General features: G+C 40.9%; 2 protein-coding genes across 5 annotated transcripts in view; one reads left to right on the forward strand and one right to left on the reverse strand.

Moving 5' to 3' along the window:
* TUT4 (terminal uridylyl transferase 4) overlaps window positions 1–1,430 on the reverse strand; it is a 44,488-nt gene extending 43,058 nt beyond the window's left edge. For all 4 annotated transcript variants that reach the window (XM_066192827.1, XM_066192826.1, XM_066192828.1 and 1 more), the window contains exon 1: window positions 1,330–1,430. The gene's annotated coding sequence lies outside the window, so the exon portion shown is untranslated. The remainder of the gene's footprint in view (window positions 1–1,329) is intronic.
* Window positions 1,431–5,207: 3,777 nt separating this feature from the next.
* On the forward strand, window positions 5,208–15,567 carry GPX7 (glutathione peroxidase 7). The gene is made up of 3 exons (XM_066192830.1): window positions 5,208–5,414; window positions 11,661–11,922; window positions 13,763–15,567. The coding sequence occupies exons 1-3, from the start codon at window positions 5,208–5,210 to the stop codon at window positions 13,924–13,926; spliced, it is 633 nt and encodes a 210-aa protein (XP_066048927.1). The 3' UTR covers window positions 13,927–15,567.
* Window positions 15,568–22,357: the final 6,790 nt, after the last annotated feature.

A 22,357-nucleotide genomic window follows, 5' to 3' on the forward strand; every position in this document is an offset into this window, starting at 1 on the left:
AGAGCACCTCAGGAATATCTTGCTTTCAAGTACAACACAGGGAAATCCTGCCTCCCTTTCCTTCTCCCCACTGCAACAATTCCCTTCAGAGGAAGAAGTGGATAAATGCCCTGCACTGTTGCAGGTGTCCCGTGGCACCCAGCATCCAGCAGTTTCTTTACCACTGCAAGCTGAGGTTTGAAAGTCCCAGCTGTCCTCTGTGCAAGAACAGAACACAGGAAGAACTTTCTGATCCCTCTGTGTCTATCTTCTGGGAACATATCCCAATATATGTTCTGGGAAAAAGTAATTTTATCACAAAATTAATTTTATGAAGGTTTTCACTAAAGTTAAGTAGAAAAATGATTAAAAAAAGCTCATTGCAAAATTGGTTATTTGTAAAAGAGACCTCTTACTCCTAATATAGCACCTTCTGCCAGGTACTGTAATTAAGTCATAGTTCCATGGCTGGCTTACTTTTCTTGTCACGGAAATAATTATGTCATAACTACCTGGGGTCAGACTATCCAAAAAGCAACCACTGAAACCGGGAGCAAAGTCAAAACCATAAACAACATGTATCCTCTATTTTCAAGCAAATGCAACGACCCCTGAATCCAGGGCATAGTACTCAGGACGCCAAGTGACACGGAGGTGGCACGGATATAAAAAAAATTTTAGATCCATACTTAGATCCAACTATCATTTTAATGTACTAATCTCTACCTTAGCTTAAATCCGATTATATTGTTTCTCTGTGTGTTACAAGCTCATCCTCCTTTGATATACCGAGAACCAACCTTAAAAGCCAGGAGGGCCTCAGGTAACATGACACATTCAGCCAACTGGCAAATTGCAACATATTGCCAAAGCAGCAAAGTCGTTCAGCTGTATTTGTATACAAAATAAGCCAACAAAAGAAACACGACGACGTCGGCGAAGGGATGCCTGGGTGTCACTCCCGGCAGACGGTAATTCACGGCAAGGAGAACCTCTCACGGCGGAGCGGGCACGTCTCCCGCACACGGGGCATTTCCCCGCGGGACTCGCCAACTGCGGTGGTCTCTCCCCCCGGCATTATTTAATTCCACAGGGCGTGCGAACGACAAACCGCACGCAGCGGCTGCGGGCCGGATGCGCCCCCGGGGGCGGCCCCGGTCCCCCGCTGACCTTGGGGCGGCCCCCGCCCCGCGGCCCCCGGCGCTTCCCCCCGCCCGGGCGCGGGGCCCGAGGCCGCGGCGGGCCGTCGAGGCGGGGCAGGGCTGGGGCGGGGGGCGCCGGCGCGGACAGGACCCCCCGAGCCCGCCTCCCCCCGGGCCGCCGCCCCCGGCCGCGGGGAGCCCCCGGTACCTGTGTGCGGCGCTAGCGGAGCCGGCGCGGCGCCCCCGCCATGCCCGGCTGCGGCTGCTGCAGGCCCCGACGGCAGCGGCTCAGTCCGCCCCGGCCGCCATGTCAGCGGCGCGGTGCATTGTGGGGCGAAGGCGGGCGGGAGCGCCCCGAGGGCGGCGGCGCTGCGGGGCGGCGGCGGCGGCGGGGAGCGAGCCGGGCACGGTGCCCGCACCGCCCCGGCCCTGCCGGGGAGCCCCCCGTGCCTCGGAGCCTCCCCCTTGCTGAGGGGACGACGCGTCCCCCTCCCCGTCTCCCCCCGCCTTCAGGGCCTCCCTCCCCTAGTGCCACAGCGGCAAGCGGAGATGAGGGGATAAGCAGCGGGGTTTTTTTCCTTAATTACCCCCCCAACAGCCATCGTAGTTTTCGCCCTTGTTTCTCTTCCTCGGCCTCTTGTTACGCATAGAGTCAGCAAGGTTGGAAAAGACCTTTAAGATCACCCAGTCCAACCGCGCACCCCGCCGGTGTATCCCCGCAGCCACTCAAACCACAGCGCCCAGCGCCGGGTCCAGGCGCCTCCTAAACACCTCCGGGGATGGTGACTGCCTCCATAAGGCAGCCTATTCAACGCCTGACCCCCCTAACGCGGAGCAATTTCTTTCTTAGGATCTAATCTGAATCTCTCTTTGAATGGTTCAGCACAGAACCATTTCCTCTGATCCTCTCCCAGCGGGCACGGCAGAAGGGGCCGGCCCCTGCTCGCTACACCCTCCTGTCAGGAGAGCGCTGGGGCATCTGCTGCCCGGGCCCTGTGGAGCAGGTGAGGGTTCGCTGGGGCCCGGGCATCGATCCCCGCTTCCCCCGGGCTTCTCCTCCTGTGCTCGGTGGAGAAGGGCAGGTGTCCTCCGGGGACCTGGGGAAATGACTCCCGGCTCCCTGACCTTGGCTATGAAGCTGGCCCCGGCAGCAGGCAGGGACAGCGGCTTGGCCAGCGTGTCTGCTGGCAGATCCGCAGGTCTCGGCGGAGAAGAGCCAGCCTGCCGGCTCTTGGCAGTGCTGGACGGTGACCTAAAGGCACTGGCAAGTGCTTGTCTGAGGCAAATCCCTCTGTGATCCAGTACTACCCCTTTCTGGCAGTGAAATGTTGTGTTGTTGGCACTTCCTAGCCCAGGCTAAGGAGGCCTTTCCAGGAAAACAAGGCACGTAAAAGATTAGTGTTGAACTACGAAGGGGTTTCAAAGGAAACTATTAAAAGTAATATGAATAGTAGTGCTGGAAACACTACCTCAGGGAATCTGTGTAGGCAAACAAAAGTTGCAAAATCTGTAATACAGGATTCTATAAATACTGACAAGGCATACTTCTGAACATTTGTGAAGTCAGCACAATCCTTAGATGTAACCTGGTTTTTGGCTGGGTTTTTGGGGGGGGTGGTTTTTTTGGTTTGTTTTTTTTTTTTTGGTTCACTTGAAGTTCACACTTTACAAAATTAGGAAATTAGACCTGGGTAGTTCAGGGTATTGCTCATGGGACTCACCTTTAGGGACGTGGGCCAGTCCAGGGCAGAAGTGACAGAAACAGCAGTGCTGCTGTGAGGGCAGCTGAGGTTAACTGGGTGGTGGTTTCAGCCTATTCCGATCTATTTGACAAAGATTTTTATTAGGTTTAGTAGGCCAAAGAGTAAATTACAGAAGTAACTAGATTCTACTTGCTGCTGGATACAGTCCTCCTAGATCAACATTGAGACATGCTAGTGAGCAAACACACGCCAGTTTGCAAACCTGACTGGCATATTTCCTTCAAATAGTTGGATAGACTTTAATATGAACTGGTAACGCAGTTTGGCTCTGAAAACTTGCACCAGTATAAAGCCAACAGTCTTTGACATAGTCTCTTTCTCTGTGTTCGGGAACAAAGTCTCCTTCTTTGCTGATGTTAAAGAATGTTTTATTGCAGGGAGCAATATAGAAACATGGCACTAAATGAGGAAGCAGAGTTCTACTGCCAGTGGGCCATTCCTTAAAGAATTCCCAATTCAGTGCCAGTGATCAAAAACTTTCATATCTGAGCTCAATTTGTAGCAGAAAATATGACTCTGAAAGCCACTAAATTTTATCTGGAAATCAGAGATGACAATCATCAAGCTGTAGGAAGTAGATTTTATAAAGTCCCTTTCTAGAGCAAAATTTTCTGCTTATGTTGCAGTATGATGCCTCATTTTTAGTTCCATACCCAAGAAACTAATGTATTATTCCTCAAAAATGTAAATGTGTTGTAGATTTGTTTTCAATTTTCTGACAAAAAATGCTTATGCTGATCATCGATGGGATTATTTTTTAAGATTAACAATTTACTAGGTTTTAGAAATATTTTAAAATTGATATACCATAATAAAGCCCTGTTCTCTTTCTCCAGCTGTGTCTGAAGAAACTATAAAGCTTCTTAAATAATTTACTTGTAAAATGAGGAAATCATACTTGAGTTTCATCTTGGTCAACACTACCAATAGTATGATACATCAATACTACAGCCAGGAAAGTATCCAGGAAAATAGCACTTATCTGCAAAGAACTTCGCATTCTCATCACAGTATATCTTTCCTGTAGACAGCATGACAGAAGATTCTCCATCCATCCATCCATATATTTCCGTAGCATATTACATTATTTCTTGATGTTGGTTGTCTACTTAAACTGAAATACATAAAAAATGTGAAAAATCTGAAATGCTTAAAAACTGTAAGTAAGTTTTTCAACTAGTTATATATGGCTTCTTCCCTTACAGTAATGCCAGTCATGCTTGAATTACCTTAGCAAATTTAATCAAAATGTCAAAGATCTACCAAAATTCAGTTTTTTAAAAAAAATCAAACACAAAGTGAGATTACAAAATGTAATTTGCTGTTCAAAAGACAAATTTCCAATATGCCTTGGAGCCACTTAATTGTTTTCTGTAAATTACTGCATTTTCTTTTTCTTTGCCAAGAACTATCAGAATCCTAGCTGTCCATGGCTGACCAGTTTCTTGGTCCAAGAAGAAATCAATGACCATCAAAAGCTTTCTATTGTTGTTACTTTTTAAGTACAAATCCTTTTCTTCCAGCAGGCATAGTAGCAAACTAGAAATGGCATTTTTTTGCAGACGACCCAAGAATGACATCAGCGCACTGAGGCAATGTTTTGGCTCTGAATGTCTGAACACTTTGATACCAAACTCAGTTCCTGATGCTTTATGGCTCGCTCTTGCTTGAAAACCCTCCGGTAGTGTGGTTTCTCCCATCTCACACACACCCGTGGTCTGGCCACTTCTCACCAGCCAGGTGCATGCAGAGCTGAATTTCCTGCAGGCCTGGCTGATGTGGCTGTTTTATGTATGTGGCGTGTTGGTGATTCTGGTTTTGCTGACTCTGTGCTGTGACTCTTGTTCGGAACACTCGCCTCAGTAACCAGTAGCAACCAAGCCACTGCTGTCCTTTGACATTACACCGTAGTCACCACACGCTGTAGTTAGTACACCAAAAAAAGGGAGCCTTTGCAAATCCATAAAAAAATCACAACGACATAGTTAAAGCAGGATCTTTACTAACACCGAGGTCATCGTTTTGATTCTTGTATGGGCTATTCACTTAAGAGTTGGACTCAACGATCCTTGCGGGTGCCTTCCAACCCAGAATATTCTGCGATTCTGTGGCTGGCATCCCGCAGACTGAGCCAACTAGTGCTTTAAACCCATAACCATTCAGTGCACCACGAAGCGCTGGGTTTCCGAGCGTGTGCATGCTCCGGGGAGCCATCCCTGCGCGGGCAGAGCTCCGGGTGCCGCAAAAGGCCCGTTTGCAGCAGCGAGGCGTTTGCGGCAGCGCGGCCGGGCCGGGGCCGGGCAGAGCGCGGCGGCCGTGCAGCATGCTGGACCCGGAGGGCAGTGTGGAGCACCAGCCTGCCTCCTCCTTCCCCAAAGTCCTCCTCATCCCTCTAGCCATGCTCCTCGTAATTGCAGCGCTCCTGCTCTTAGCCTTTTCCGCTACGCTGCAGAAGGAGCCTGATTTTTACACTTTTAAAGTCGTAAACATCAGGGGCAAGCTTGTGTCTCTGGAGAAGTACAGGGGCTCGGTAAGTGCGGCGGGGAGGGGCGGCTGCCGCCCGGGCTCGCTGACAGGCAGCCCTTGCATGTCCGCGGAGCGAGCGCGGGGGAGAGTGCTCGGAGCCTCGGTGCACACGCGTGTGCCCCTGGGCTGCCCACTCTGTGACTCTGCCCTTTAGCGAACACGTCTGGCTAACACCGGCTCCTCTTCAATAAAGCGTTTGCAGTCTAACCCCCGTGTGTGTCCGCGTCTTCTCCTGCTGCGGCCGCCTGTAGACGTGGCAGGCGGGGAATGCTGCCCTCCTGCCGTTCTTGCCGCAGGATGGACTGCTCTGGATTCTGCCTGTTCCATTGGAAGCTCAGGAAGTTTGTGTCTTTGTGTAACTTACTTTTGGAGTTTATTTCTGCCTTTTAACTGCATGACTTCTTGTGTGTTATTTTTACCTAAATCCCATTCCTTTTTAGTGATCTACATTAAAAAAAGAAAAGAAAAGAAAAAAAAAAGAAGAAGGGATATGTTCTGTGGCTAATGGAGTTAACATTTCACCGTAGTTAGTAAAAACATGAGACATTACAAAGTATCAGAGTATAGTGAAATTGTAACATCATGCAAATTCCTCTCTGGCTTTTTGGTGTGACAGCAATATGATGAAGAGCACGTAGGTACATATGCTTTTATGATGTCTTCTAAATTGTATTTACATATTACATTAAGTATTTCTAGGCAGAGATTTCATTTCATACCATTTTAAAACAACGTTCTTGACTATAATCTGATTTAATTTTATTTTATCAGAGGTTTAATCATCTAGAAAAGATGGTCAGTACCTATGGAAGAGTGAAAAGAGAACTTAGCACACTCATTATGCTTAATAATATAAGTTCTTATAGTCTCTTTCACAAATTATAGAAGCTAAAATCAACATAAATCCCACAAGTGCCACTTTTAGCACTCAAGTGACATATCTGTGGTGCAGTCAGGCAGTCCAATAGACTTGCTGCTGCTGCCCAAAATGGCAGCACCACTTCTTGTTTTCACCCTTTTTCTCCAGCTTTGTATTTACATCTTCCTTTTTCCCCTCCTCAGATGTCTGAGCTCACTGGTCCGTAGCAGCAGGTCACTAAAACATTGGCAGGAAGGCAGAGAAGCTATATAGGGAGATGCACATTTTCTTGAGCTCAGCAGAAAGGGATACTGGTGGATTTGGACCAAATGAGAGGTCTAAATCCTATCTGGTCAAAGTCCTCATCCACCTCCATTCACAACTGAGATACAGCAGAACTGGTCCCATGCCCACTCAAATATCTATGTTGGAGAAAAACATGGAAGCTGTTTAATATTGAGCAATATTTGTGGTTTTTTAATGAGCTCCTTCCAAAGGCTCTGTCAATAAATCCTGTTATACTGGGGCATGTTTTGTCTGCACATCATCTGCTAATCTGTATAAGCAAATACCACCTCCATCTCAGGGCCAGAATCCACAAGGAAAGGAGTTAAGGGGCAACTTGGAAGAAGTCCTTGCAGGCACTCAGCGGAGGCTGGGAGTGTTCATGCCCTCTGGAACAAGCTGCAGAGCCTGATCTGGAATCTCATGAGCAGGCAGGTTCAGGGTGTGTGCTGTATCCCAGTGCTGTGGTTCCAGGCTATCCTTGAGGTATGGCTGGTTTCATGAAGGGGAGCTCTAGAGCTGTATCTGGGAAAGATAATAACATTGATGAATGGTATTCCCTCTCTGCTAGGCCACATGGAACGGTTTATTCCAAAAAAGTGACATTCAGCTTCTGTGTGGAATAAAAGATAGATTTGCATTCGGAGATCCTATTAATGTTCAGGCTACCTGCTCTTTGCTAATGTACGTGCACCATTTAAAAGAAAATTACAGCAATAAAACACATCCCTTTCTGTCATTATGTTGTCAGAACTCAGTATCAAGATAGAAAAAGGTTAATTAAAACTCCCATTTATTTCTTAAAATAAACTTGCTTAAATCTGCAGTTAGATAAGTAATGTTAAGGAGTAGGTTTATCATAATATTTTAAAGCTATTAAAAGAAAGCAAATATTATTAAAGTGCTATGTGTGTGCTGGTGGTGTTTTAAGGAAAGTGAGTCACTAGTTAGCTCCTGGAACAATAGTCTGTTAATTGCTAAAACAGCTCTTACCAGCCTTAAGCTTTCTGGCAGATGTAGAGAAGACATTTTCTTCAATTCAGTCACTCAGCTAATTTATTTAAATAACTACTTAATTGGTAGTCAAGAAACTTACTAGGAACTGAAAAAATGCAAAGGCTTCCAGACTCTAAAAAAAATTAATAGTCTGCTAATTCTAAAACCACAAGAGGCGTGCAAAGTATAAACAATCAGTGCAATTCATGACTGACAGGATCATTCTTCAATAAATCATTATTATTATAAATTTGTGTCTATTCACATCATTGAAACAATTTTTTCATAGTAAGAAAAAAAAAGACTGATATTAATTCACTTTCTATTCGAGTGTATCTTGATATGAACCACAATTACCCTCTGTTATATAGTAAAGAAAGGAAGCACTATTACCACTGAGAAAAGAGTTCCACAACTGAAATAGATCAAAAAACTGTCTGGCTCACTGTGCTGTGGTGGCCATCCTTCTGTGGTTTTTCCACGCTATCATAAAGTGTTGACCCATCACTCGTCTATATTAAAAATGAAGGACAGTGATTATGGTTGGACAAGAATCAAGAGGATCCAAACAAAATTAGTTTTCTGTTTAATCTAATTCAATAATCTTATCTTTTATTATATGATCTGTATCTGCTATGCTGTAAGAGGCAGTATTCTTACCAAAAATAGTACCTGTCTGGGAGTCAGAACTCCCAAACATCAACTGTTCCCTGCTGTGTTTGTGCCTGTCTTAATGTAATGGTACCAATCCACCACCCAGCTAAGTACAGTGTGCTGGGGTGGAATTAAGCAGTGCCAGTGCAGTGCCTTTGGAAATCTTGAACCATAGGTACTATAATCGTGGAAAAGCGTTAGGCACTATAACAATTGAATTATTATTTATAATTAAATATTATTATTGAAAGTATTGCTAGGCACTTTGGACTCAGGCTTGCTGCAATCTGAGAATGTGGCATTGCTGAGTGTGGATAAATGCACAGCCACTGAATTGCTGCACAAATATTGCTGCTTGTTCCATGAAGGTGACAGCTCAGTGAGTTGGTGGCATCTGACACTTGTGGCAGGTTCTTCCATCAGTCACTTTAAGAATTAATGCCAATTGAGAATTTCTGTGTCTAAAAACCCAAGTATCTGCTGTCTCTGCTGACAGATCCGCAAAGGATTACTTGAAGCTGAGACAGATTCCTAAATCTGTCCCAGGATTTTTCCCTAAAGGGGGCACTCTGGTGTGAACATTAAGTACAGCAAGAAGAGTTTTTGCACTGTTAAATAATTGAGTTCACTACCAGAGTGCATGTATTCACTACCATGAATGCAAAGGGAATGAGAGTTTTAAGAGGCCAGACAACAGCTGATAAAGAATTCAGCTGAAATGAAATAATTTTTTGTGAGGTCCATTGAACTGTTTGCACTGCACACTAGGTGGTGTGCTTGACTTGCACTGTCAGAGCCTAAAGTCAGGCATGTTGAACTTAATTTAAATCATTAATAGTTGTAAGAAGTCAAAGTACAGCCTCTACATGAGAGCAAAATGAGTGACTGTTATTTATTAAAAAAAATACAGACCAAAAAAATCAGCACATGAAATCACTTCTAATACCAGACATCTGAAAATATAACTCAGGAAAGATTTTTAAAGAATCATTTTAAACATTCATTGAGAAATACTAATAGATCACACAAGTTTTCAATATATATGTTAATTATACTTTTAAGAGGTTTGCACTATTAAATTATGGAATTCAGTAATGGAGAATTCAGTTACAGAGAACGCATTTTTCTAAGGAGAAAAGAGAAGCATAATGTGTCTGCCATCCCAAGAAATGCTGAGTGTAGCTTCCATTTGTTTTGGGGGAATATGTTTGGTAGTTTGCACTGTTGTCACTGTGAGCTCTCAAGCCTTTCACCGCCATGCCAAGTAACCACTGGTTTTAAATGACTGTAAATTAAAATAGTTGGGGTTTTTTGAGTGAATTCTTTCAAGCCTTCTTTTTACTTAAAATCAAGTAAAGGTTGTAAAAGCTTGATTGTTTTCACTGGCAATTCATCTTTCATATCTGTTTTAATATGAACACAATGCCTACACAACCTTGTTTCCCCCAATCCTCCAATGCCAAATTCTTACATTACCCTTCTATTTGAGAGAAGGAAACAATAGAGGTGAATTCAGTAAGGTGTAAGAATACTTCTGCATCATGGAAATTCCAAGGCTTAAACTGTATTTTAAAAAGCTTCTAAAATTTCATATGGAAGAACTACATGTGACTACAGCTCTTAGGGATACAATTTATCTTTAGTTCATACTAAGCTACAGTTATCACTATGTTTTATAAATCAGATTATGTGAAAAGAACAGAACTGCCAATAGCTATTTTTTACATCCAACATAAAAATTCTATTTCAAATGCTGAGAGTCTGCAACAGGAATGCATCATAAAATTATTACCTCTTCTCTGAAAAAAAAAAAAAATTAATCATATGCCATAACCTTGGATGTTTTAGGAGACTGAATTTAAAATTTCAGACAGAACTTGTAAGTGTGTCTGAATGAAAGTGATGGTTTGGAGGTGAGATGGCTGCAGGTCATAGTTCATATACAAGTGTACAGGGGTTGTTTAGATTGTATCCTGTTGACACACTGCACCACAAAGAAGATTACACCAACCTGAGTTTTGAAAGATTTCCTGTCTTCCAGGGAAAACAGTATCACTCCAAATCCACTTTAAATTCAGTAGCTGGACTTTGATGATCCTCGTGGGTCCTTCCAAGTCAGGATATTCTATGGTTCTATGAATAGCCATACAGTTATACAAAGTAGAAAATACACAAAATAAGTGCTAATGTTTAATGTAAGAAATTACAAATACCAACATCCCCTTAGCTTTTTCTTTACTCATTCTTACCCCTTCTACACATTTCATTTTATGATCCCATATATTACCTAGAAATGTACCTTTATACGCCACTTAATTTTCTGGCTTTAAAAACACTATGCACATGTAGCCTTTTTTTTTTCTTTCTTTTTCTTTTTTTTCTTTTTTTTTTTTTTTTTTTTTTTTTTGCTAAATATAATTCATTTCACACATGCTATTTCCTTAAATACTTTTGTATGAAAGTATTAGAATGGACTTAATTTATGTAGAATGAGCGGCAACTCACACAAAATTTGTGAGAACAACAAAACTGTAAGTCTAAAATTCTAAAAGTTATTTAAGGATAAAATATCTCAAAAACCAAGGAAAAATTCCTCAAGGCTTTGAGAAACTGTAATATGTGTTAGTTTGGGGTTAGGTCACTTGATACCCCCAACAAATTCTGTTGTTCTGTAGTGCTCACCTGTGTGTGACAGCTTCCTCCCAGCTGGGTCTGTGCTGGCAGACACGTGCCTGCTGCTCATATCTGACTGACACAACACACACAGCACCGAACGTGATCCAGTGCAGGAATGACTGCAAAGGGTAGTGGGCAGCCTTCACTTCTTGGAATCTCTAATTGAGGCAGTAAACCCTTGTGCAAAAACTGTTGCCATTTTGTCACAACTCAGTAAATTTACTCTAGAAGTGATGGGAACTTTTACAGCCCACACTGCACAGACCAATCCCAAGTCCTGTAATTTCTTCTGTTAACTTCCAGGTCAAGACATCTACACTAGCAATGATAAATGGATCAGCCATTTCTGCAAGGGCATTAAATTTTGAGCAAGGAAACACGCTGCAGAGTAGATGCTTCACAACGGATAAATAAACAACAAAAATTACATTGATTTGCAAGTTTCTTTCATGCAACGTGGTATATCTTAGCTGGATGGTCAATTCTTAATTATGCTTAGAAACTATCCAAAAGGCAGTATGGAAAAACACAGATTCTCAGTAAATTGAAGATTAAGATTGCTTAGCAGTTGGTTGATTATCTTAATGCTTGCCAAAGAGGAATACATAAAAAAAAATTAAATCTTCCTTTTGTGAACAGAGCTCAACGTAGTTTCAAATACGTGCTCAGTCACAGTTCCCTAGACATACTTTTTTTTATTTCAATAGTCTGCATGTCAGCCTACCTGTTGGAAAACTGACATGTGCAACATATTTTTAAATGTGCTCTCTTGTTCTTCAGGTTTCTCTAGTTGTCAATGTTGCAAGTGAGTGTGGGTACACAGACAGCCACTACAAGGCCCTACAGCAGCTGCAGAGAGACCTGGGCCCATACCATTTCAATGTGCTGGCATTCCCCTGCAATCAGTTTGGGCAGCAAGAACCAGACACCAACAAAGAAATTGAGAGCTTTGCACGAAAGACTTACAGTGCCTCCTTCCCCATGTTCAGCAAAATCGCAGTCAGTGGAGCCGGTGCAATTCCTGCCTTCAAGTACTTAATTGGTGAGTAACCTGGGATGCTGGAGGGTTGTGTCTCCTGCATAAAAGTCCTCTGACACAAAATCCCATCCAACAGAAAAAAGAGATCTCTGATTGTGCTCACAGAGTTGTCAGGCTCGAAGAGGTCAGAAGTCATGTAGTCCCTCCTGCGCAAGGCAGGATTTCTCTCTGCCACCTTTGTCTTATCTTCCAAAAAGATCTCCAGAGGTGAAGACACATCAATAGCAGATGTCCTGTAAAAGCTGGTCCAATACATTTATATGTGGAATACAGGCCTTGAAATACTCTGTGCATACAGCACCCTGATCTTGCTTCTGACACTTTGCAGCCTCCTGAGTGCTCCTCCTGTGACATAAGTGCTGCAGGTTGGATTCGTAAGATTCATCTCAAGAGCTGTAGGGGCAGTAGAAGCAAATCACCTCATAATTTACTTCAACAATCAAAAAGTGAAACCAGGCACTAGACAATGTCCTTGAATAATCCCTTCCTCATTCCTCCCCAAGCACTGGAACAGCCATACTGTGCAGTTCCTCCAGTTCCAATCTGCTTTATGGCCAGCACTGACACCTGAAGCGGTTTTGCTGGTTCTTACCAGCCAGCAAGGCAGGATATTCCTTATCAAGGCACTGCTTTTCTTGCACTGAACAAGTGCTCCAAATACCATTTAAATGCTGTATTAAAATGTCTTCACCCAATGTGAAGGAAATGTCTTTCAGCAATGAAATATAGGAAAGCCCAGTGTGACACAGTATCACCTGAGCTGCATTCTGCACGGACCATATCCCTGCTTTTTCTCTCCAGCACCACAGTGTTCTCCCAAATCCCACTGAATTTAAAGGACTGTAGATATTATTTTTGACTACTTCAAGCTCATCTCCTTCCAGGTGTCTGGAATGAATCACTCCGCTAGCCAAACTTCCCTGTAATCCTCCTCACATCCTTCCATCTCTGTTTTGCCCAGGAGAGTTGTTCCTGCAGACATGTCCCAGGAAACTTGCAAAACTTGTGTTTCCCTGCTCACCTGCCCGCGGGGAGAGGCTGTGTCTCTATTCAGCACAATGACAACATAGTTAAAGGTGTAGGTCTGGCTGTGTCTTGATGATACATTGAAATAACTTCTGATTCCTTCTGAGGTTTGCCCAGTATATAATCAGTGGAAAAAAAGATGCTAATTTGTCTGTAACGTCTGTACTTGCGCCTTTAGGGGGATGAGGTTCCTGGTCTATTTGAAAGTCTTGGAAAATTTGTCAGTCACATTGCAGAAGAGTAAAGGGTAAGAGTGTGACTCATGGAAAAGTGTATGTGATCAGGAAGAGGAAAACTAGTAGATAAGGATTAGGTGGAAACCAGCAACAATTACTTTGTTAATTCTTCATGTAGCATTTCTTGAAACAATCTTCTAAAGCACATGGTACTGGGTGCTTTTGGTGGGAAAATTCTGGATAAGCAAGTAATCAGTCCTGGTACAGCTATATTGTCATGCCAAATTCCATTTTCCTATCAGTGTTCAGCTGTATCAGGTGTATCTCTATGGCACAGCCCCAGACACACATGCCCTCACACACTTCAATGCTGAATATTGTGCTTTCTCTGGGCTCAAGCTTCCCTGTTTCCATTAGTCTCCAAGGGACTACTGTCTAGTTACAGCTGTCAGAAAATTAATCTTATTCAGTCTGAACTTCCTCTTAATTTTACATTCCTTCTTTCTCTGTGAGGTTAATCATCAAATTGACATGAAGAAATGTCAGGAATTGGCTAATGTGGTTTGTGGTTTTCTAATATATAACCTTTTTTTTTTCTTTCTTTTTTCTTTCTTTTTTTTTTTTTTTTTAAATCCTTGTAGATTCTACAGGAGAAGAACCAACCTGGAACTTCTGGAAATACCTGGTGGACCCCAATGGGAAAGTAGTAAAGGTGTGGGACTCTACTGTGTCTGTTGAAGAAATAAGACCCCATGTTACAGAACTTGTAAGGAAAATCATCCTAAAGAAGAAAGATGAATTATGACTTTCAAAAGTCCCAGCATGCCAGTTGCATCTTAATTGAGAATTAGGGCTGGACTTTGTCTTTTTACATTCCAAAAGAGAGAATATGGGGAAAGGAAATTATGACCAGTTGAATCTCCATTCGCCATCTAACAATGTAGAAACCAGCAAGTTAACATGGTCAAAGCAATATAATATTTTTCTCTGACCAAACTCAGTTCGAATTTTCTAGGAAAGAAGAAATCTTTAGCAATTGTTTCTTCCCCAATTCAATTATTTGTTGTTGGAACACTAAAAGGAAGTCAGTTCGTGTAGGAAGAAAGATCAGAATAATGAGAATGTCCTAGCTGGAATTTCCTGATACCTACAAATATATTGTCATATTTTGGTTTGAAACTGAATAAAATAAACAGCAAAAAGTGCATTATTGACTTAAGGCATGTGCTAGGAAAAGGGCCAAAACAGATATCTTCAGACCAGGCAGAATTTGCATGTTCCAATTACCCAGCCAAACATAGCTAATTTCATCAGTCTAGAAAGTTTACAAGGGCATGGGGAAAACACATCTATAAAGCTTAAATGAAAGAAATATGAAGACAAAAGCCCTGTAAAAATTTTCCAGAAGCCATGAGAATTTCTGCATTTTTTTTCACCAAGATTATCAGATGATATTTAAATAGTCATTTGAACATCTGTAGGACCAGAGTCTACATGAAATGACTGTTTCTTTCTTCTACTAGCATTTTGCCTTAGAATTACTCTCCCCTCATTTAAAATGATGTTAAATTCATTTTTCACTTTATAACGCTATCCAGTTTTGCTGCATGTACAGACAAACATCAGACAATCAAATTATTTTTTCCATGGAAATAATTTTTCAAATATTTAATTCTTGCATAATGTTATATAGTTTAATATCACATTAGCGTTACAAATGCTTAGTGGAATCTTTTTCAACTGTGGCAGTCAGGCATCTGCTCAGATTTCAGAAGTCCTTAGCTCATGCTAAAATTATAACACTAACATTGGCAGCCTCATTGTTCCTTGACAGAGACCCTTTGAAAATCGTGTCAGAAGAACTCTTTTTACCTCAACAAAAACCCAATGTTCCCATCCTGTTACCCTCAGGATGCCTTAAGAAGAATCTAGCATTGCCCAACTGCAGTATTACTGATGAGTGAAAGCCTTTTTTGTGCTTTCTGATGCTTTCAAGTAGCACAATGTTTGTCCATATAGTTGTCAGGGCTCATGTGTACAAATAAACCTTGATAAATGACCTGACCATGGTAAAGACTTTTTCCAACTCCTCACTGCCATTAGAGCTCTTCAGCATCCAAACAGGCTCTTGTCGAAATCGAAGGCAAATGTTACGGCAATGCCTGGCTCACAGAACAAGAGGGGAAAGAAGAATACTGACTGGGCTTGTTCTGTGGAGTTCTCCATGGAATTAAGAACTCCAGGTACGTTAGGACTTGCAGGAAGAACAGGAAGGGCAGAGATTATACTGCACAAAACAATCTCAAATTGCCTGAAAGAAGCTGAGAGCAAGTGTTTTTAAGTTTTAGTGGAAAAAAAAAAAAAAAGAGGGGGTGGAAGAGAGAATAAAAGGAAGGAGTAATAGAAGAACAAAAGTAAAAGGAGAAATCAAGTAAAAAGAAAGAAATGAGAAGGAAATGAAAAGACAGTTTGCAGCCAAATAATCTTTGGGACAAAAGCAGCATGGAAATGTTCAAGTCTGAACATTGATACTAATGAGTACATTCCAAGCTCTATCAGCTACTTCTCACTTGAACTGTAACCTAACATAAGAGTGCAGGAAATTGGTGCTTGTGGCAGTGAATATCTGTATTTTCCTCCTCTGATGGTGAGAGCAGTGAACTTTATGCTTGATTCAGTCATTTAGTCTATTCTTACACGGATCACTCTAAGACAGTGATTGCTAAGGATATCACAAAGAAGGAAAATCAGGCCCAGCTGATACTGTGCAGGGACAGAGAATCCAGCTCCTAGAAAAGGAGGTCTTTATTACTCCACAGACTGTTTCTCTTTTCTCTGTCCTTTGAGGCTAATGCAGTGCCCCAGCACACTGTTAGCAAGTGCTGCTGGGCTTAAAAATTTCACGTTAAAATGTTTGTTTCTATTTTATACCTAAAGCCTGGATGAGACCAAACCAGGCTATGAAAAATAGTTCAAGCCTTTTCTATTTCAATTCTGTGTGTCCACCTTCGAACAGAACTCTGGATTTACATAGAAACAATCTTCTCTATTAGACAAGTTCTACAAGTCTGAAGAGTTACAATGGCAAGGATCAGTTGGGAAGGTTTTGTCCTACATGGCCAAATATTGTTTGTGCTGCTTTTAAAAGCATTACAAGGTGCAAAAAAACTTTCACTTGTCAACAATGCTGCAATTGGACAAGACTAGATTCTTCCTAAAGCATCCTGGAGTTAAGAGCAGGGAACCTGAGCATTATGTTTTTGTTGAGATAAAGTGTTCTTCCTGACAAGATTTTCAAAGGGCTTCTCTCAAGGAACAACGAGGCTGCAATTGTTAGTGTTATTATTTTAGTGTAAGTGAAGAATTCCTGCACTCTGAAGTCTGAGCAGATGCCCAAGTGCTAAGAATAACTCCAGATCGATGCTGTTAGAATTGGTGTTCTTACAAGTTTGGCCATTTGAAGAGAACTAAGGTAAGTATTACGTATGCAAACCTTAAAAAACAACATGTTTGAACAGCCATATGATTTTAAGCACATAACTACTTTCTCTGAACTTAACAGCTACATTTTCATTATTAAATTAGGCATGGCATAGGTTCCATCCTTTGTTGCACTAAATCAGTTTGTAGAACAAATGCTTTGGCCTTTTAATCAAAGTTCTGGAGTAAAAGTAAATATTCCCAATAGTAGATTAATACATATCTGGTCACACTGTAAGTACTTCATGACTTCCTGCTTAGAAAAATTGCAAATCAAATTACACTGAGTTGAATTTGACTGTTGAGACTATAGAGAGAGCATGCAGAGATCAGAAATTACTTTTTTTGCCTTGTGAATTCCAGCACTGTTTTAATCTGACAGAGATCTTCCCTACAGCAAGCTCTGAAAACTGTAAACCAGCTCTGAATTTATAGCACGAGACAATTTTCCTTGCCACTTATCTGCTTTGCAGAGAAAATAGTAGTGTGTATTAACAGATGAGCACATGGATGTATAAAGAGAGGTTACTTTGATCATCTAAGACTTGATCTCCTACAGTTTGCACCTTTACAGGTGTGAAGTCTTGGCCTGTTGATTTGAACATTAAACTAAGCACCCAGACAGGATTGTATGCAGCCACGCACTCCCTCTGGCATGCCACAGGGAAAAGAAATAATTTTAAAGCCTAAATGTAGGTTTATAATTAGAGCACTTTTGATCTTTTGAAACTTTGTCTTATAAAGATTGTAATAATCAGACCTACATGAAACCAAAGCTCTGTTTTGAAATGGAATATGCTACATTGAAATAGAGCATTTGAATGAAGAAATAGACAGGGGTTTAAATGTCCTTTTTTGGCATTATAAATAGAACAAAGCCAAATATCCTAGTTATCCTGACAGTCACGTCTCCTGTTTTAGATAAATGCTGGGAATGTTTCACTTGAGTTTCTATTGTGATTTTAGTCAGAAACTTCAGTGGCAAACCAGATACAATTTCTCTGTGCTGGATGGTACTCAATTTATCCTTTCAAACACAATAGCATCTCATTCAAGGAATTGCTGATGTTAGTCATGATTTTCAGAAGACTGGACATCTCTTTGGTTAAGCAAACAAATTTTATGCTACTTTTGGTTATTGACTCAACCAAATATATTCTATGCACAGATAAATCTATACTCATCTACTCATAGGCACAGATGTAATTTAACAGGCTTATTTCTGACTCATTCACAGAAAGAGTCAAGTAAGCAGAGAAATCAGGTATTCTCTGTGGCAATTAACAGATCCTGCAGTAAAAGCATCACTAACAAAGCACAGATGAGTTTACAAACCTTTTGACAGATGAGATACTGAAAGCACCAAATTTGAGGACTAACTCTTAACCATATTAAAGCTCCATAGCAGAGACATACACAGAGCAGAAGGAAATCACTGAGCTGTACCAAACATCATCTCAAAGCTGGTCTGTGATCTGGTGCTACACCGCAAATTCACCTGCCTAGGCAGCTCCCAAACACAGTGATGCCCAACATATAGGATAAAAAACAACAAAACATCTTTTATGCCAACTCTGAGCACCCTGGCATAGACAACAGTGGAGGCTTTTCTAGTGGCAGTGGCTGCCCTTTTCCAACTGGCCCTGCACAGCAGCTGAAGGCAGCCCCAAGTAACTTTCCATCCTTAGCCTAGAAAACCTGACCCAAGCCATCGGTCCAGCTGCCTGAGAGGTAAGATGGGCTGTTTTATCTCAAAGCCCTTCACAATACCTGCTCAACAAGATCTTCTAAACATACTCCCAGGAACAAGAACGATTGAAGGATCATTGTGTTTTGAATGAGCAGACTTGTATTCTCGAAGGTAAGCACAGACATGAAAGTTTTCAAGGTGACTCTGCTGATGGAGATTCTTTTCCCCCACTCAAGCAGAACTAACAGCATCTACCTAGTCAGGGAGAGATTCTTCCCCGAGCACTAATTGATGGAACTGTGAGAGTAAAAACAAATGACAGTATTCTAGAACAACAGAAAAAACTGAAGCACAATTTTGTGGAGAACAAACTTGGTAATGCCTGATCTGTAATTGCAGTTCTGTGGAACACTTCCCCATCATACAGAAATTACAGATATTCCAGCTTCAGGGAGCTGTAGTTTTAGCTTTCTTCAGTGAAAGATGCAGTAAGAAAGCTGTTATTGTATTATATAAAACAGTCCTCTGGAGTTTTTTTGTCCCCCTTGCCCCAAAGGCATTGCTGTTTCATCACAATTAGTGCTTTCATCTGAATTATAGGATGAACCATTCTATTTTTCTTTATCAAGCAAGGAAATCTGACAATGATAAATAAAGAACAGCTGGCAAGGAAAATATCCATAACCCACAGATTGTTTATCCATCCTTTGGAAAAGGGCACAATAGCCAAACTGTTCCTTGCAAGTAAAGAGCTTGCTGAATTCACTGTTTAAATTATAAATCAGCTTCTCCAATCCTTAGTTAAAGTTACTTATTCTGATTTGTCATTATTTCTATATTCAAGGTATTGTTTATTACTGGTGTTTTCCTGTCCTCTGGAGAGACCACTAACCACTAGAGATATGTAGGGAAATGTTTTTCTGGCATATAAGCATTTTATATTTGAAATCTCCTCTTCCAAATCCAGGCACAATATTTTAAGTTTTCAAGCAAAAGTAACCCCTAAACCGTCAGTTTGGTTAAGCTGAAACATTTAGCTGGATACAAATGATGAGGAAGATTTCAAAGCTGATATTCATGTTTTCAAACTTTATAAATAAAATATTAAAAATGAAAATAATTTCAAACCAAGAAATAGAACCTAAATGCCAAAATAAAAAGCTTTGATGATTTTAAAACTTAGAAAATTTATTTTGTGAATTTTGTCAAAATATTTGTCTACAAGTTTCAGCTTAGGGAACAGTTTGGTGAAAAATATTGACAATTCTTTGGAAAAAGTCTTGCTAGATTCAGAGGCTACCAATCTATTCTGCCTTTAGCTATACTGAAGTCAACAGGAACATATCATTGTGTAAAAATTGCAATATCAAGTCTCTCTCTGATTATATGAATCACTTGGTTTTATTGAATACTGGGAATTGCAAGACACCATTTCTAGTTGTTAACTGCATGCTCAGTAAATGTGTCTGTCAAGCTATTAAGAAACTGGGAACAAAGAGTTCATTGAAACAATTTCAGAAAAGCAAAACATTTCCAAGAACTGACTTAAAAATAATATCATATGAATAATTCATGCAGTTAACATGTAATCAGCATAATTTTAATAATTTAAATAAAAGAAAGGGTGTAAACCAGATTTCTTTTTAAGATTTAAGAAGGTAAGAGAACATCAATAGACAGCCACCTGATAAGGGACAAACTTTTCCCAAGTTTTAGGTGGGAAGTGATATGCAGTGAAAAGGTGTCATTGTATGTACAGATGGAAAGTTCAGGGTAAATTATTTCAATGACAGAGGAAGATTTTAGTGCAGAGGCATATTTTTGTTATCAAGCTCTAATAAAAACCTGAATTACTGCAGCTATGGCAAGTGATGTATAATCCTCTGTCATCTACTGGGAAAATTTTCTGCCCTGTGAATATTTAATCTGTGTGTGACATAGTTCTCTGTGAATTTTACCTGTCAATTTAAAGTTCATTGCTTTTCTAGCCTTTCAACTCTGACCATTTCTTTTGATTCTTTCCCTGATGTCTACTTCTGACACAATTAAAGGATGATAGCCCACTCTACAAAGTACCTATTGAAAAGTATTCTTAAAGCATCTGGTAGTAGGTCAAAACACAATAGACAAAAGGAGGAAAAGGGGTTCAATGGTCCAATTTTATTTACTTTTTCTGCTTTTGTTCACGATTAGAGAGTACTTTCTCACTTTCTATCAACAGCAGGACAACAAAGGATAAAGGAGATATTTAGGATGCTTATGTTGCCAATGTGTTGAAAGGGAGCCCTGGATGGAAGAGGATCATTCTAGTTTGGTGCCAGGGCTGGTAGTTTAACTAATTAGATTTTAGAATGATGAATTCTGCTTACTTGGTGGAGTCATTCTGACTTGGGTCTCAAAGAAAGCTCTGGCCATACTTTTGTGCTGTGAAACTCAAGATGAGGCTCAGCCTCCTGTGCTTCTGCTAGAAAAACCACTCCACTTCCCAAGATCAAGGGCAACTGAATCTCTGAAAATCTCTCTGAAGAAAACCTCTCAGGAGTCTTTCCCAAGATGTGCTCTTCCTTACGTTCTGTACCAGGTACAGAGGCTCAGTAACAGCTGCCAATGACAAGATCAATGAACGAAAATTACTTGAGTCTCCTTTGCTTCCCAATCTTACTGCGAGTACTTGTCTATTTTATATGCTGCAAAAAAACATTTCTAAGCACTTCAATATTTATTGAAAATCCTCCTGAAGAATCCTTGTCCAAAATACTGTGTACTAGTCTGAAATGTGCCTGGTCCTTCCAAGAAAGCAATAGTCTCAACCTCTTGTTGGAGACAATTCTTTGTCAACGACACACCTAATTAATTTCTTCCTTCCAAGAGCATTTTGTACACATTAAAGCACTGCATATGAAAAACCTGCTGCAGATTTCTGCATCGTGCAGTGTTCAGACTGGGTACTCTCAGTGTTGGACTTGGCTTCTTGCATTGAAAATGTCTCCTTTCTGATACAAAAACATATGAATTAATCAGTCTGTTGTCTTATTTTCCTCTCATTTAGCAGAGTTGATAATACTAGGCAAATATTTGTTACTTAATTAACAAGTGAATGAAATTACATCCTACATGGAGGCTGGTCTTCAAATATACAGTATAATATGAACATAAGTCCTAAATTAACAAACAAATAATATTGTATACCTTCAATAGCTATAGAGATGTGTTGGAAGGACCAAGTGCTTAGCATCTATAAATATTTGGCTTTTTTTGTGTATTAAATCTCTAGCAGCCAGTTATAAACTCATGTTCTTGTGGCTCTCAGTTGGCTTAAATGTCAGAAATTCAGGGAATCAGCTGTTCTCCACAATCAAACTCATCTTGAGCTACAGTGACTGGGGAATAATGAAGTAAAAAACACTTGAAAAAAGAGTCAGTTATGCTTCTAGCACGTCACTATCAATGCTACTTGGTTAGTGATCTTAGTTCATACACTTTGGTAGCTCCAAAATAAGTTTAAAATCTCCTCAATATATACACCAACTGTGATAATTACAATTCCACTGGTCCCCTTTCCTGTTTGCAATAATTACCTGTTGGGAAGAGCAGGGTGACGTCTCTGAGATTCGATGGTGACTCACCGAAGAGTGACCTCATGGCAGGGGACTGATTTTGTTACCACTATTCTAAATACATTTCAGCCCCTGATTTATGAGCTGAATGGATTATTTTCTAAAATGAACAGACAGTGAAGCATCTGTTATTTCCAGAGAAGTAAAGAACGCTCAGCACTCTCCTGTCAGGCTGGGTTTGCCTTTGTGTGCAGCAGTGAGGCACCACACTTGCTATTTCTCTTCCTTTTGCATTTCCGTATGGAAGGTGACTCCTTTTAAAGTTATTCTAATAATTGGTGCAAGTCTTAAATACGAGCAGTGAGATGACATTGCATTCTTTCGAAAGAAAGCCCACAAAGCTTTTACACTCAAAGGCAGGTATTTCCATATTGCTGATAGCACAGAACTATAGAGTATCTCGATTTGGAGGGGACCCAAAAACTCATTGAGTCCAGCTCCTCAAAGAA

The sequence above is a fragment of the Chamaea fasciata genome, unplaced genomic scaffold (genome assembly GCF_029207755.1).
Source record: "Chamaea fasciata isolate MVZ Bird 193981 ecotype frontalis unplaced genomic scaffold, bChaFas1.0.hap1 SCAF_10, whole genome shotgun sequence".
Classification (NCBI taxonomy): Eukaryota; Metazoa; Chordata; class Aves; order Passeriformes; family Sylviidae; genus Chamaea; species Chamaea fasciata.